Genomic DNA, 16,143 nt, shown 5'->3' with positions numbered 1-16,143 from the left:
TTCTTTTTTCTTTTTTGGAACTGAGGATTGAACCCACGGGTTCTCAACCAGAGAATATCCCCAGACCTTTTTTTTATATTTTATTTAGAGACAGTGTCTCACTGAGTTGCTAAGTGCCTCACTAAATTGCTGAGGCTGGCTTTGAATTTGTGATCCTCCTACCTCAGCCTCCTGAGCCAATGGGATTAAAGGCATGGGCCACTGTGCCCCACCATCCTGGAAAACTTGCCCAGGGCTACTAGCCCCATCTCAAATTGCTCCCTTCTGTGTACTACAATAGGAGGTGACCGTTGTAAAAACCCAGCATAGGTGAACCACTGGTCTAAATAAAAGGGTGGAAGGTAGGGGAATGTAGAACAAGCCCATAGTTGTCTAAACTCCCTGAATTCCTTTCTTATTCTAGAACTTTCTTTTTTAGCCATGTGGCTTTTCTGCTTTCTTTTCTCCCATGGCTGCCATCACCCACAGCCTCTGAGAGAGGGTCAGTGCTAAACCCTGCCAGCTCGGCTGGGTCAGCAGCCACAGCCCAAGGGTGTTGGTGAGCACTGCTCTGTACAAGGTGTCCCCTTTACAAAGAACAGCCTACTTGGCCTGCCACAGGCAACCCCACATTCCCCCCTTCTCTTCACAGAATTGGTTACCAGGTCAAACCCTGCTATGATGTCAGGGAATACTTCTCGAAGTTTGATGGCAGTTCGGACAGAATGTGCAATGAGAGCCAAGCTTTTGGTCCTGAGAGAGAGACAGAGAGAAGCTGGGAAATGGCAGCATTAACAGAATCATTGCCTGGAGCTTGCTTAGGTCAAAGTATTCAGCAGCCCCTGACAAAACCACACACATGACCCCAGCCCAACCAAATCATTCCTGACCAGGAGCCCTGTTGGCTCCAGGGAGACCCACAGCCTCTGAGAAGTAGGTGGATAAGGGGACCCATGGGAAAAATTTCACTTGTTTGCATGAGGCAAAATTGGGCCTGTTCCAGGTACGCTCTACATCCCTGCAGGGTGGGTCATGAAACGTGGAGGTCCTCTGTCCACTGGACGCCTGCAAAATGCCACAATCCACCCAAATCCCTGATGGAGGAACTGGACCAGGTAACCATTTGGCCATTTGCTGATTAAGTCAGCAAAACCCTGGGCACTCCAGAAAGCATAGACCCAAGCTGTCTTACTTCCCTCTGTACCTTCTCCCTTCAAGTCCATGGGACAGGTGAGGCAAGCAGACACACAACAAAAGTACTAAGTGACAAAAGACTGGTATAGTCACAATGGCACAAAGGTCTCTGCCCAGCTACTGGGTTACTTGTTCTAATCCTCTGTCCTGTGGGTGGTAAGAAGTCCTGCCTAACTCCCATCCATGGTGTCTTGCAGAGCCTGAGGGAAGATGGAGGGTACTGACCCTCAGGTCAGCCCTCACCCCTTCCTACCACTGGCCCTGGGAGGGGACCACTGGTGTCAAGGAGCAATCATGTTGGTTCATCCTGTGAGTTTCTTCTTGCGGTTGGGGGAAGGACTAGCACACAGGCAAGGGGCTCAGCTCCTGCAGTTCCCAACAGGAAAGAGGAGAACTTGGGGACAGGACTAGGGAGTTGGCTTTTGGTAAGTCTGATGGCTCTCCACAGCCCAGCCTCATGGGTGGGTGGAGCAGATGGAGAACTGCCTGCCCAATCCCACTGGTGCCCCTTACCCTGCCCTGACTCAGAGTGACATCTATTTGCCTGCCTTCTGCATGGTTCTGGCTAGGGACAGGTCACACCACATAAGATCAGCTGCTCTTCAATTTAAGGGCAGAGCTCTTCATTCGGCAAAATAGAGCTATAAAGCATTCCACGTACAACTGGGGAAGCAGTGGGTCTTTCTTCACTACCTCCCTAGATCCTGCACACATGGCTATTGTGGGGTCTCCACATACAGACCTGAGCCAGTGTCACACAGGGCCTGTGACCTATCAAGACCTCATACATGGCCACACACAGCAGGCAGCTGACATTAGGCAAAACCCCAGCAATAAATGGAAAAAAAGACTGAGTGTGGTGTCGCACACCTGTGATCCTAGTGGCTCCGGAGGCTGAGGCAGGAGGATCCAAGTTCAAAGCCAACCTTAGCAATTTACTGAGGCCCTAAGCAACTCAGCAAGACCTTGTCTCTAAATAAAATATAAAAAAGGGCTGGGTATGTGGCTTAGTGGTTAAGCACACCTGGGTTCAATCCCTGGTACCAAAACAAATAAACAAATGGAAGCAAAAATGTGGGCCAATTATCCTAACATTCAGGTAAAAATATTATACCTATCATCACCCTGGCCAGTGTGGTCTCATAGTTTAGAATCATCTGGAAAAATGCCACAGTTTTTCATTTCAGTTTGTTGGTGAAGACCCCAACTAGAGGGATTTCAAAGTAGATCTTCACTTCTGCACTCACAAAAAAATGCACACACCAAACCCACAGCCCTGTGGCATCAGTCACTGGGTTGATGACCCCCAGCCTCCAACCTTACTCCTCCTCTCTGCTCCCCTCCTAGCACAGTGCCTCTATCCTGTCCTCCCAACTCTAGCAGGGTCAGCCATATTCTCTCACCTGTAATCCGAAAAAATGAGTCTGAATCCCATAAATTCAGGATGAGTCCTTTTAAACTCGTCAGCCACTTCTTGGTAAGCCCTCACTACCCACAACTGGTCGTGGATCTCCCCATTCAGTTCATATACCTGTGAACAAAACATGGTTCCAAGTAGACATCAGAGGGGTGCACAGCAAAACTTCATTCCCAACCACCTGTCATCTCTAAAACTGGGTTGTACTGTGTGTTCCTTTTGTTATGGTTTAGATGTATGGTGTCCCCCAAAAGCTCGTGTGTAGACAATGCAAGAAGGTTTAGCAGAGAAATGATTGGGTGATGAGAGCCTTAAACCAATCTGTAAATTAATCCCCTGATAGGGATTAACTGAGTAGTAACTAAGCAGGGAGGGTGTGGCTAGAAGAGGTAGGCATTGGAGGTATGCCTTTGGGGTATAAATATTTTGTATGTGGAGAGTGGAGTCTCTCTCCTTCCTGATCTTCATGTCTTGAGCCACTTTCCTCTACCACACTCTTCCACCATGATGTTCAGCCTCCCATTGAGTCCTTAAGAAATGGAGCCAGTTGACTATGGACTGAGACTGCTTGAAACATGAGCCCCCAAATAAACTTTTTCTCCTTAAATTGTTATTATTGGCCATGCTAACGAAGAGAAAAAGAGAGAAAACTCAAATTACTAAAACACAAAATGATGAAGGAAATATCACAACTGGTACATCTGAAATACAGAAGATAATTAAAAACTATTTTGAAAACTTATACTCTAATAAAATAGAAAATATTGAAGACATCGACAAATTTCTAGAGATATATATCACCTATCCAAACTGAATGAGGAGGTGATACATGATTTAAATAGATCAATTTCAAGTAATGAAATAGAAAATGCCATCAAAAATCTACCAACCAAGAAAAGCCCAGGACCAGATGCATTCTTAGTCAAGTTCTACAAGACTTTCAAAGATGAATTAACACCAATACTCCTCAAAGTATTCCACAAAATAGAAAAGGAATAATATCACTCTGATACCAAAACCAGAAAAAGACACATCAAGGAAAGAAAACTTCAGACCAATATCCCTGATGAACATAGATGCAAAAATTCTCAATAAAATTCTGGCAAATTGCATACAAAAACATATTAAAAAGATAGTGCACCACAATCAAGTGGGATTCATCCCAGAGATGCAGCGTTGGTTCAACATACAGAAATCAATAAACATAATTTATCATATTAATGGACTTAAAAACAAGAATCATGATCATCTTAATGCAGAAAAAACATTTGACAAAATACAGCACATCTTTATGTTCAAAACATTAGAAAAACTAGGGATAGCAGAAACATACCTCAACATTGTAAAAGCTATATATCCTAAACCCAAGACCAACATCATTCTAAATGTAGAAAAACTTAAAGCATTACCGCTAAAAACTGGAACAAGACAAGGATATCCTCTTTCACCACTTCTATTCAACATCATCCTTGAAACTCTAGCCAGAGTAATTAGACAAAGGAAAGAAATTAAAGGGATACAAATAGGTAAAGAAGAACTCAAACTATCACTATTTGCTGATGACATGATTCTATATCTAGAAGATACAAAAATTCCACCAGAAAACTTCCAGAACTAATAAATGAATTCAGCAAAGTAGCAGGATATAAAATCAACACCCATAAATCAAATGCATTCCTATACATCAACAATGAATCCACTGAAAGAGAAATTAGGAAAACTACTCCATTCAAAATAGCCTCAAAAATACAAAAAAAAACAAACCTGGGACTCAATCTAACAAAAGAGATGAAAGATCTCTACAATGAAAACTACAGAACACTAAAGAAAGAAATTGAAGGAAACCTCAGAAGATGGAAAGATCTCCCATGCTCCTGAATAGGCAAAATTAATATTACCAAAATGGCCATACTACCAAAAGTATTATACAGATCTATTAAAATCCCAATGACATTCTTCAAAAAAATAGAAAAAGCAATCATAAAATTTATTTGGAAAAATAAGAGACCCAGAATAGCTAAAGCAATCCTAAGCAAGAAAAGTGAAGCAGGAGGCATCACAATACCAAACCTTAAATTATACTACAGAGATATAGTAACAAAAACGGCATGATATTGACACCAAAATAGACTTGTAGATCAATGGTACAGAATAGAGGATACAGAGACAAACCCACATAAATATGGTTTTGTCATAGTAGAAAAAGGTGCCAAAAACATTCACTGGAGAAAATATAGCCTATTCAACAAACTGGGGCCAGGGTTGTGGCTCAGTAGTAGAGCGCTTGCCTAGCACGCATGAGGTACTGGGTTCGATCCCTGACACCACATAAAAATAATCAAGGTATTATGTCCATCTGCTACTTAAAAAAAAAAAAAGAATACATGCAACTATAAATGTTGGTGAGGATGTGATGAAAAAGGTACATTGTTGGTGGGACTGCAAATTGGTGCAGTCTGTTACTATGGAAAATAGTATAGAGAGTCCTTAGAAAATTGGCAATGGAGCCACCATCTGACCCAGCTATCCCACTCCTTGGTTTATACCCAAAGAACTTAAAATCAGCATACTATAGTGACACAGCCACATCAATGTTTATAGCAGCTCAATTCACAATAGCTAGACTATGGAACCAACCTAAGTGTCCCTCAATAGGTGAATGGATAAAGAAAATGTGGTATATATACTCAATGGAATAATACTCAGCTTTAAAGAAGAGTAAAATTATGGTATTTGCCAGTAAATGATGGGATTTGGAGAATGTCATGCTAAGCAAAATAAGCCAATCCCACAAAACCAAAGGCCTAATGTTTTCTCTAATATGCAGATGCTAATTCAAAATAAGGCAGGGGGGCACTAAGGAAGAATAGTGTTACCTTAGATTAGGTAGAGGGAAGTGATAGGAGGGAAGGGGAGGGAATATGGGGATAGGAAAGATAGCAAAATGAAACAGACATAATATTGTGTGTGTGTATATATATATATATATATATATATATATATATATATATATATATATATATAACCACATGACCAATATGATTCTGTAACATATACACTCAGAGGAATGGGAAATTATATCCCATCTATGTATGATATAACAAAGTGCATGAATGCATTCTGCTGTCATGTATAACTAATGAAAACAAATTGAAAAATTTTAAAAATTCTTCTTATTATGTCTTTTAGTCCCAGCAGTAAAAAAGCTGACTAAAACAACTTTTCTTGACCACTGAGCTACATTCCAGCCCTTTTTATTTTTTATTTCGAGACAGGGCCTCACTAAATTGCTGAGGCTTGAACTTGCAATCCTTCTGCCTCAGCCTCTTGAGTTGCTGGAATTACAGGATTGTGCCACAGTGCCTGGCTTGTCCAATGTCTCCTATGGCCTCTGACTTGTTCTTTATTGCTATATGAATAGTCCTAACCCCACTGGGATAACACCCTTGGATGCTCTGAGGCTGAGGGGTATGCCTATACCACACCCAGAACAGTGCCTGGCAGATGGTGTGGGTGCTCAACAAGGACAGACGGTTGTGATGAATGAAGAACAGGTCTGCTGAAGAGGGGATACAGGCCAGAAATTATAATCCTAAAATTCATGTCATCTCCCCACTATCCAGCCCCTATCCTCCCTACTACTTCCTACCTCCTGGTCGAGCCAGCCACTGGGAAGACCAACTGTGACATGGTTAGGGCACAGTAAGAAAAGGGTATGAGTAAGACAAAGAAAAAAAAATGCAGAAGAACTGCATAATGGAAAAGTTTATAAGGAAACTCGCTGGGGTGGGAGGTGGGGTAATTTAGTGGTAGAGCACTTGGCTAGCATGCATGAAGCCCGGTTTCACCCACAGCACTGCAGAAACAAAAGGTCCCTACAATGTCCACTTGGAAGGCTGGTATTAAATGGCAGCTGAAATCTCCTGGGTAGCCTGGTTGCTGTGAGAACTGGGCAGTGGGAGTGTTCATTCCCTGCAGTTCCTACCCTTCCCTGTTGCTTGGCTAGGTCGAAACTCTGCCAAGGGGTTCATGGGCAGTTGAGGGTCAAGACAAGAGGTACGAGTTTTTGCAGAGACTGTAGAGTGAAATAATATGTAAGGGCTGATTCTTTTTTTTTTTTTTTTTTTTTTTTTTTTTTGGCAGGGGTGTACAGAGGGTTGAATTCACAGGCAGTCAACCACTGAGCCACATCCCCAGCCCTACAACCCTCTTTTCATAGTAATTTTAAGATGTTATCTATCTTTTTCATTGTCATTCTCTCATGAAAGTACAGTAGAATTTTCCTGAAGTTGCATCAGGTGTGATGATATCATTCTAAGAGGTAATGTCTCCTGTGCTTGTGCAGTCTTGAATTTTTGAAGATTTTCTCAAATTTTAATATCTAATATAGAATATAACAACAGATATAATCCACACAAATCGAACTTTTCTAAGATCCTTAAAATGTTTTAAGAATGTAAAATGGTTCTGGAGCCAGAAAGTTTGAGAAACATAATCCAACTCAAAATTGTTACTTGTTTTGCAGCAGGGAAGAATAGAATTTTGTCCTATGCCTTCACAGCTCTGACATTATCTGAGCCACCTGCCCATGAACCCCAACTGGATTAGAAACTCCTGAGGGTGAAGTTCATGTAGTTTTAATCAGCCCACCTTCTCTCCTGTAGCATTCAAGTTAGTACTTCATAAATCAATATTATCTTAAGAATACTGGCCACAGGAAATTTAAAATTACCAAGCCCTAGTCTACTACTTTTGTGCTACCATAACAAATACCTGAGATAATAATGAAAACCTGAGATGAAAGACTGCCAGGCACAGTGGCGCATGCCTGTAATCCCAGCAATTTGGGAGTTTGAGGCAGGAGGATTGCAAGTTCAGGGCCAGCCTCAGCAATTTTGCAAGGCTCTCAGCAACTTTGTGAGATCCTGTCTCTAAATAAAATATAAAAAAGGACTGGGGATGCAGCTCAGTGGTAAAATGCACCAGGGTTAAATCCCCAGTAGTGGAGCAGGAGAGAGAAAAGAAAAGAAAGGTTTGTTTGGAATCACAATTTTGGAGATTTCAGCTCATGGTCTCTTCCTTTTTGCTTCTGGGACTGTGGTGGGTCTTTTATCATACAGTGTTTATCACTGGAGAAGCTGGGACTTCAACCTTCTCAAATTCCCTGGTGAGTCATGGCAAGAGCTCAAGACAAGGAAGCTCCTGGTAGCCAGGAAGAAAACAAAAAGTGACTAGTGCTCCACAATCCTTTTCAAGGGCACACCCCACCAGGTGCAGTGACACATGCATATAATTCCATTGATTCAGTAAGCTGAGGCAGGAGGATTGCAAGTTCAAAGACAACCCCAGAAATTTGGTGAGGCTTTAAGCAATTTAGCAAGATCCTCTCTCAAAATAAAAAATTAAAAGTCTGGGGCTGGGGTTGTGGCTCAGCGGTAGAGTGCCGCCTTGCACATGTCTTAGGGAATGGATGAACAGATGAATGCTGGAGGAGTGCAGGGAGGGGCTGTGCTAGCAGAATAGATGGGAGGCAAAAGAAAGAAAAAAAAAATGACAATTATTAATCAAGTATGCAGAGATAAGCAAATGATGCAACCAGGAGCCTGACAGGGACTTGAAATGGTAGTGGTTCCAAATCATCCATCCTGACATTCCTGTGCTTATCACTGGAGAAGCTGGGACCCCTACCTTCCCAGATTCCATGCACAATGCTTGTTCCCACAGCACGGAGTCCAAGAAGGCAGGATGTGGCTCCCTGGGTTGCAGATGCTGAAACACCTTTCAGAGCATTTTCTAAGTTTCCTGCCGCCCCAGTAAATTTCCTCTAGGGTTGCCAGGGCCCTGTACCTCTGTAGCCCTGACCTCTGGCACAGAAATTGCAGGTTTGACTGCAAGGAGAGGGAGGTCCTCTGGTTGGGGAGACCTGCCACACAGCCAGTGTGGATTGACTCTGCTCACGAAGGCAGGCATCTGAAGAAGGACTCAGCAAGTTTGAGGCTTCTGGTGGGCCTTCTGGATTCAGGGAGAATCTGAATTCAGTGTCATGCCTGAGAGGATTATTGTAAGATCAAATGTTTGTGAGTTAATATTTGTAAAGCATTCAGATATCCTCCTGCCTCAACCTCCCAAGTAGCTGGGAGAAATTATAACTATTTGATAATAATGTTTTCATGATTATAAATCTTATCACCAGATCTAGAAAAACACTGTAAACCTGCAGTTATTCTGGGAAGATGAGTTAATATCTAAGAATTTTACTGTTTCTAAGTACAAGTAGGTAGTGTCAATCTTTTATCTTAAGACAAAGTCATACAGAAAGCTACTGTGCTACTCATAGGGGGGTGGGGGTGTAGCTCTGCAGTAGATCATATGCACAGCATTTGCAAGGCCCCAGGTTCAATCTCCAGGACCTTCTCCACCAATTGTTTGGAGATAAGTTCACTGTACTGTTTTTGTTTTGCTTTGAAAATTGGGTATTGAACCCAGGAGCACTCTATCCCTGAGCTACTAGATCTTTTTTTTTTTTTTTATTTTTTTATTTTTTTTTTTTAGGGAGAGAGAGAGAGAGAGAGAGAGAGAAAGAATTTTAATGTTTTATTTTTAGATTTTGGCGGACACAACATCTTTGTTGGTATGTGGTGCTGAGGATCGAACCCGGGCCGCACGCATGCCAGGCGAGCGCTCTACCGCTTGAGCCACATCCCCAGGCCCGCTACTAGATCTTTATTATTTTTTTATTTTGAGATAGGGCTTGCTAAGTTGCTGAACCTGGTCTCAAATTTGTGATCCTCCAGCTTCAGCTTCCTGAGTTGCTGGGATTACAGGGGTGTGCCACTCAGTGTCCCATAGCCATATTCAAGCCATATTACCTGGATATAGCAGTTTGGGGTGTTTTTTTGTTTGTTTGTTTGTTTGTTTGTTTGTTTTTATGCTGGTAGTGATGAAACTCAGGGACTCAGGCATGCTAGGTAAGCACTCTACCATCAGTCCCAGTTTTTAACTACAGTTTAATTAAAGAATTGAAAAATTATGGAACTGTCACTATTATTATAGTGATAGTCTAGGGGGTCTCAAAGTCTCACCCTTGGGGGTTGGGGATATAGCTCAGTTGGTAGAGTGCTTGCCTTCGATCCCCCAGCACCACAAAAAAAAAAAAAAGAGAGAGAGAGAGAACAAAGTCTCACCCTTGCGGACACATGGGCAATACCCAAGGAGGGGGAAATGCCTGAGTTCCACTCCAGCCAATCAAATCAGAGTATCTGGGGGCAGGGACTGTTACAACCTGTTTGTTTCCCCCTCACCTTCTCAGGCAATACATATATAATGTTCAGCTTGAGTTAAGACCTACTTTTTCTTGAATTTCACAGATAAGTAAGTAGCACAATTATAGAGGGGAGCAGTTAATAGAGTAAATATTCATGACATTGGTGACATCAATAATGGGACAAATTGTTCAGTGTGGGGAGCCAGGTAGAGTTTTTAGTGAAGAGTTTTTGCTAAGAATCCAAGAAAAGCACAAGACTGGGGGCATTACTGGGGCTTGTTATATAAGTGATAGTCAAGAAAATGTCTGGGGGCCTGGGGATATAGCTCAATTGGTAGAGTGCTTGCCCAGCATTCATCAGGCCCTGGGTTCAATCCCCAGCACTACCAAAAAAAGAAAATGTCTGGGAAGGACCACCATGGGTTCTCTGGCCCCTGCCATGTCTCTCTCCTAAACTCTCCCATCAGAAGGGAAGGGCAGTTGCCTGTTGGTAGTTTCTTGATCTTCCAAGAGCTCCACAGGACCCAATCTGGGCCTCAGATTCTGGCTGTGGGGGCAGGGACTGGAGCCCAGAAGATAAGACCCGCCCAGCGACTGTTGCTAGAGGCAAGTAGCCTTTGTTATCAAGCATTAGTAACACAATGGGAGCCCAGCAGCCAGGATAGTCCATCAACATCATCCCCTGGCCCTGAATCAGCCCTCGACCTAGAAGGGGGAGGTAACGAAGCTTAGCAAAAGAATTCCAGTGCAGACTGTTTTTAGTTGTTAATGTGCGGATGCCCCCCCACCCCCCTTACTCTGGCTAATGGGAGGGGGGGGGCATTAAGGCCTGGACTCTCCGTTGCAAGAGGCCTTTGTTCCTGGGTCAGGCTAGAATAAACGGCCAAATCCCATCCCCCTCAGCCTCAACAAGAAGCTGAAATCCCAGAAGCCCTCCACCTTCTGGAAAGGCTGGCCAGGGGCTGCTGGGGACTGGGCAGAGTAAGGAGAGAAGATGGGAGCCAGGCCTGCCCCCATCGCTCTCCACCACTGGCTCAGGAAGCAGAAATAACTCACCACAGAAGGTGTGGGGAGGATGGAACAGGAAAACCATTACTCTGACATTTCTCTCTGGCCCTCCAATCTAATTTCTCAGCATCCCCCCAAAACACCCCTATCTTGCTCACCATAAAAGTAACAGCCTTCAACCAAACCAAGGCCCATACCCTCTCAGCCATTTTCTCCCTCTCTGCTTCCCTCAGCTTCTGCAAGTGTTAAAGTCTCTCTTCTCCAGGCCCCATACCAAGAAGGCTATCAGGAGTTGCATCACAGGAAGCTACTCCCCTCCAGGGGCCAGTTCCAGTCTAGGTCAAGCATCAGCTCAGCCCATCCTAGGGGATATGTTTTCCTCAGAAAGTCCTAACACTGAAACCAGATGCTCTCTTAGGCTGCCATGATGATCCTAGAGCCTGACACAATGAGGAGCACTGGCTTCTATCTAGTCACTCCTGACAACCAATGTGACCTTAATCAAGTTCTTTGACCTTTCTGTGCCTCAGTTTCCACATCTGTAAAATGAATTACCATCTTCTCCAAAACTGGGTTGCAAGGCTCAAATAAGATGTTGCAGGTAAAATAAATGCTTTGTAAAGGCCAAGTTGCCCTATTCTTTCTCAAAATGTGGTCTGAATCAGGCCATCTGCATTAGAATCACCAGGAGGGGGCAGAAAGAGTGGGGCTAGTTAACTTTGCAGCTTCCTCACCCTACCAGGCAGCACAGAATTAGGATCCTGGAGGTCAGGGTCTAAAAACAGAATTTAGGCAGCATTTTCAAATTATTCATATGTAGGTTTTTTGGTTTTGGTTTTGCTTTTTTGTGGTGTTAGGGATTGAAATCCTCCAATCCAATTTCTATAGCATACTAAGCAGGCGCTCTGCTCTACCACTGAGCCACACACAGCCCCTGTATTGCAAAATTTGAGGACACCAAAACAAGCACACTTACGTCACTTGCTACCTGCTGAATATACCAGGCATTAGCCAGTCTGAGATAAGTCACAATCAAGTTGAGAAACTGGGGCTTACGTGTTATGACATAAATAAGAAGACACCTACAGGATGCTGGACATAAACATTACAGGGAGGCTAAGGAGGGAGAAGTCAAATGTGACAGTCTCAGAAGTGGGTAAAAGCACTGTGCCCAGAGAAAATGAAGGACCTAGGTGGAGAGGAGACCCTGCAAGGAGAGAGGAAAGTTTCCAAGCATGGGAATCAACTCTTCTTTGAAGTGCAGTTTCTTCCATATACCTAGGCCAGCCCCAATGCCAATTCATCTCTCAGAATTTCTCTTTTTTTTTTTTTTTTGGCTCTTTTTAGGCAGTACTAGGGATTGAACCCAGGGCTTTATGCAAGCTAGACAAATGCTCTACTCCAGTAGAGTTACGTTCCCAGCCTTTTTTATTTTGAGACAAGCTCTTCCTAAATTGCCCAGGTTGGTTTTGAACCTTGTGATTCTCATGCCTCAGCCTCCCAAGTCACTGGGCTTATAGGCATAAGTCACCAGAAATCCTTTTCTTGAGAAGATGAATCAACCCCAGAGAATTATTTTTGCTCAGTGCTCTGGTGCATACCTGTAATCCTAGTGATTCCGGAGACTGAGGCAGGAGGTTTGCAAGTCCAAGACCAGCTTTGGCAACATAGTGAAACCCTGTATTAAAAACTCAAAAAATGGGGCTGGGAATGTAGTAGCTCAGTGGTAGAGAGCCCTCAGTTCAGTCCCCAGTACTAAAAAAAATAAAAAAAATAATAAAAAAAAGCATTATTTGTGCCTGGTTCCTTTTTTTTTTTTTTTTTTTAGAGAGATAATTTTTTAATATTTATTTTTTAGTTTTCAGCGGACACAACATCTTTGTTGGTATGTGGTACTGAGGATTGAACCCGGGCCGCATGCATGCCAGGCGAGCACACTACCGCTTGAGCCACATCCCCAGCCCCTGTGCCTGGTTCTTATCTACTCTGCTCATAAACCCAGTGAAAAAAGTCAAAGGTAAGATGCTCCTCTCACTTTTCAAGAATTCAGAAATAGAGCTCAGTGGTAGAGCACTTATATAATATATGCCAGGCCACAGGTTCAATCCCTAGTATCACAAAAACAAACAAAAACCAGGAAGTCTCAAAACAAATAAAAATCTGCATCCAGAGAATAGAACTATAAAACAAACAAGAGACCCAAGTAGGGAGAAGGGACTCTCCAGAGCTCACCTTCCTCAAACCTTACTGAGGACATTAACAAATCAAAAGAAAAGGAGAAGTCAACCCAGGATGCACATAAAAATGAAAATTGAGACTTAATTAATTAAATAATTGCCTCCAATTAAGGGAAAGGGAGATGGGACCCTCAAATTCCAATAACTGACCAACCAAGGTATCCTTCAATAGATGAATGGATAAAGAATTTGTGGTATGTATATTCAATGGAATATTACTCAGTTTTAAAGAAGAATGAAATTATGGCATTTGCAGGTGAATGGATGGAGTTGGAGAATATCATAATCCTAAGCAAAATAAGCCAATCCCCCAAAACCAAAGGCCAAATGTTTTCTCTAATATGGGGATGCTAATTCACAATGGGGGGAGACACTAAAGAAGAATAGCATTACTTTAGATTAGGTAGAGGAAGTGAAGGAGAAGGGAGGGGATGTGGGAATAGGAAGGATAGTAGAACGAAACAGACATTATTACTTTATGTATATATGTGACTGCATGACCAATATGATTCTACAACATGTACACTCAGAAAAATGAGAAATTATATCCCATCTATGTATGATATATCAAAGTATATAAATGTATTTTACTGTCATGTATAACTAATTAAAACAAATTAAAACATTTAAAAAATTCCAACCACTGGTTCTTGGGGGCAGGTGTATCCTTCACTGTCTAGTGTCCTAGAACACTAACTCAAAATGGGATAAAAGTCAATTTATGAACCCTAATCATATCTTTTAAAAAACAAACAATACAAGCCGGGTGTGGTGGCTCACACCTGTAAACCTAGCAGCTCGGGAGGCTGAGGCAGGAGTATCAGGAGTTCAAAGTCAGCCTCAGCAATAGTGAGGCATTTAGCAATTCAGTGAGACTCTTCTCTAAATAAAATACAAAAAATAGGGCCAGGGATGTGGCTCTGTGGTTAAGTGCCCCCAAGTTCAATCCCTGGTACCAAAAAAAAAAAAAAAAAAAGAAGAAGAAGAAGGAGAAGGAGAAAGAAATAATAAACATCAGCCACTGAACATTACAGTGTTTCTATAAACGTTTATTTCATTTTATATATGTATATGGATACATGCAAATACAATGTACTAGTCAATTTATGTAATTCCAGGGGCTCAAGAGGCTGATGAAGGAGGCATCAAGGTCAACCTGGGCAATTTAGCGGGACCCTGGTTCAAAATTAAAAACAAAAACAAACAAACAACAACAACCAAAAAAAAAAAAAAAAAAACCAACTGTGGTACATGCCTGTAATCCCACCCAGAGGTGAGGCAGGAGGATTGCAAATTCAAAGCCAGGCTCAGCAATTTAGCAAAGCCCTAAGCAATTTAGTGAGGAAAAAAAAAAAAGGGCTGGGGATATGGCTCAGTGGTTAAGCACCCCAGGTTCAATCACCGATACCAAAAAAAGAAAAGTAGTAGTACTGGGGATGTAGCTTAGTGGTAAAGCATGCTGGGTTCAATCCTTAGTTAAAATAATAATAATAATAATAATAATAAAAATAATTCAAATTATTGTAGTAGTTATTCCCCCCTAGGGAAAAGGTTCATCAGATTTTTTTTTTTTTAACTTAAAGAACACTGTTATTGAATCCCTTAAATTCTCAGAACCGAGTGACAGGGCTCTGACTATAATTTTGGCTTTAAGGAGAGGATTTCCTGATTAGGAAGCATAAATGTGTGGTCTGCTTGACAGTTTTCTCTGAAAACAGCATTCTGATTTCTTATTTATACATCCATCTCTTATGAATTTGGTCCACATGAATCAGGCCTCTGGAGCCCCATGACTTCTGGGTACACTTACCATAAAATTTCTGAGCCTAACTAGTCCATAGAATGTGGTAACAAAACCACAATACTGCCACCCTGTGGACCCTTCCATGAGCTCAAAGTACAGTCACCAAGGCTTTGAATGAAAACGCATACTACTTTGGATACAACCCAGAGGAGACTTGGGGTGTGGGTGTAGCTGAGTGGTAGAGCACTTTCTAGCATACATCAGGTCCTGGGTTCAATTCCTGGCACCTCAAAACTACTGATGATGGAGAGGAGACTCTATCCAAAGATCACTTTCCCTAAGCCTCCGAAATCCTTTAAAACCAGCTCAACTCTGAGTCTATCAGCTAGAACTGTCAGGAATCCTGCCCATGCCAACACCCTATTTCTCCTGCCCCACAAATTCTCAGGAAAGTTCTCTTCACTATACTCACCAACAGAATTTCCTAGTGGTATTTGCTTACATAGGGCTGCTCTCCTCAACTTGGAATGTCAGCTTCCCCCAGCTCAGGTCTATAATTCTAAGGTCTGAAATTCAGATATCTCACATACCCGAAATCTCAGTCATCTTTTGCTTCTGGACAAAATGCAAGACTCTAAAGGCAGATTTTTTAGTGTGGACTTCTACAGAATCTTGTCTCCAACCTGGGTTGGCCCTCAGCATCTCCAGGGAATCTTATTTCTGTTAACAATCTGGGATCAGTAACTCATCCTGTCTCCCAGGAGGCATCCACCATTCTCCCCTTCCTGCCCTTCTTCATCCAGTGTATGTGCCTACCACACCCATGATAAAAACACAGGAGAGACAGAGAAGGGTCTTCTCCCTCAGCAAGCCCTCCAATTCCTCTAATGCCTGCATCTATCCCACACCAGCCTTTCAAGTCTTCCAGATCTTTCTCTGATTCAAGGATAGTCTCACTCCTTGGGCACTGGGGCGACCTCTTCTTTTGTCCCCATGGGTACATTACATCTCTTACTTTCTTCCTCACATGATGTTTTGGTTTGGGTTTTGGTGCTGGGGATCAAGTCCAGGGCACACAAATTATATTGTTAAATTGTGTGCATATACAAATACATAACCATGAATCCCACCATTATGTAGGACTATAATGTACCAATTAAAAAATATGGGGAGAAATATCCAGGGCACATGCCAGTCCAATGTTCTACCACCAAGTCACATCCCCAGCTCTTTTTCACTTCCATTTTTAACTTCTCCAAGCTTCTTCCCTCTGTGTGCAAAGTCTCTTTCACCCTAAATA

The 16,143-nt window shown here is 42.5% G+C and overlaps 1 protein-coding gene across 1 annotated transcript in view; it reads right to left on the bottom strand.

The window, feature by feature from the left end:
- Positions 1–16,143, bottom strand: part of ADA2 (adenosine deaminase 2) — a gene marked incomplete at its 5' end in the record, with an annotated part of 37,363 nt that overhangs the window by 5,726 nt on the left and 15,494 nt on the right. Inside the window, 2 exon segments of the mRNA XM_081311436.1 lie at positions 642–732; positions 2,577–2,704. Of these exon segments, the coding sequence (XP_081167562.1) occupies positions 642–732; positions 2,577–2,704 (219 nt within the window).

This window comes from Spermophilus citellus (genome assembly GCF_964194105.1).
Source record: "Spermophilus citellus genome assembly, chromosome: 10".
NCBI lineage: Eukaryota > Metazoa > Chordata > Mammalia > Rodentia > Sciuridae > Spermophilus > Spermophilus citellus.
This window is presented reverse-complemented; position numbering and strand designations above follow the sequence as displayed.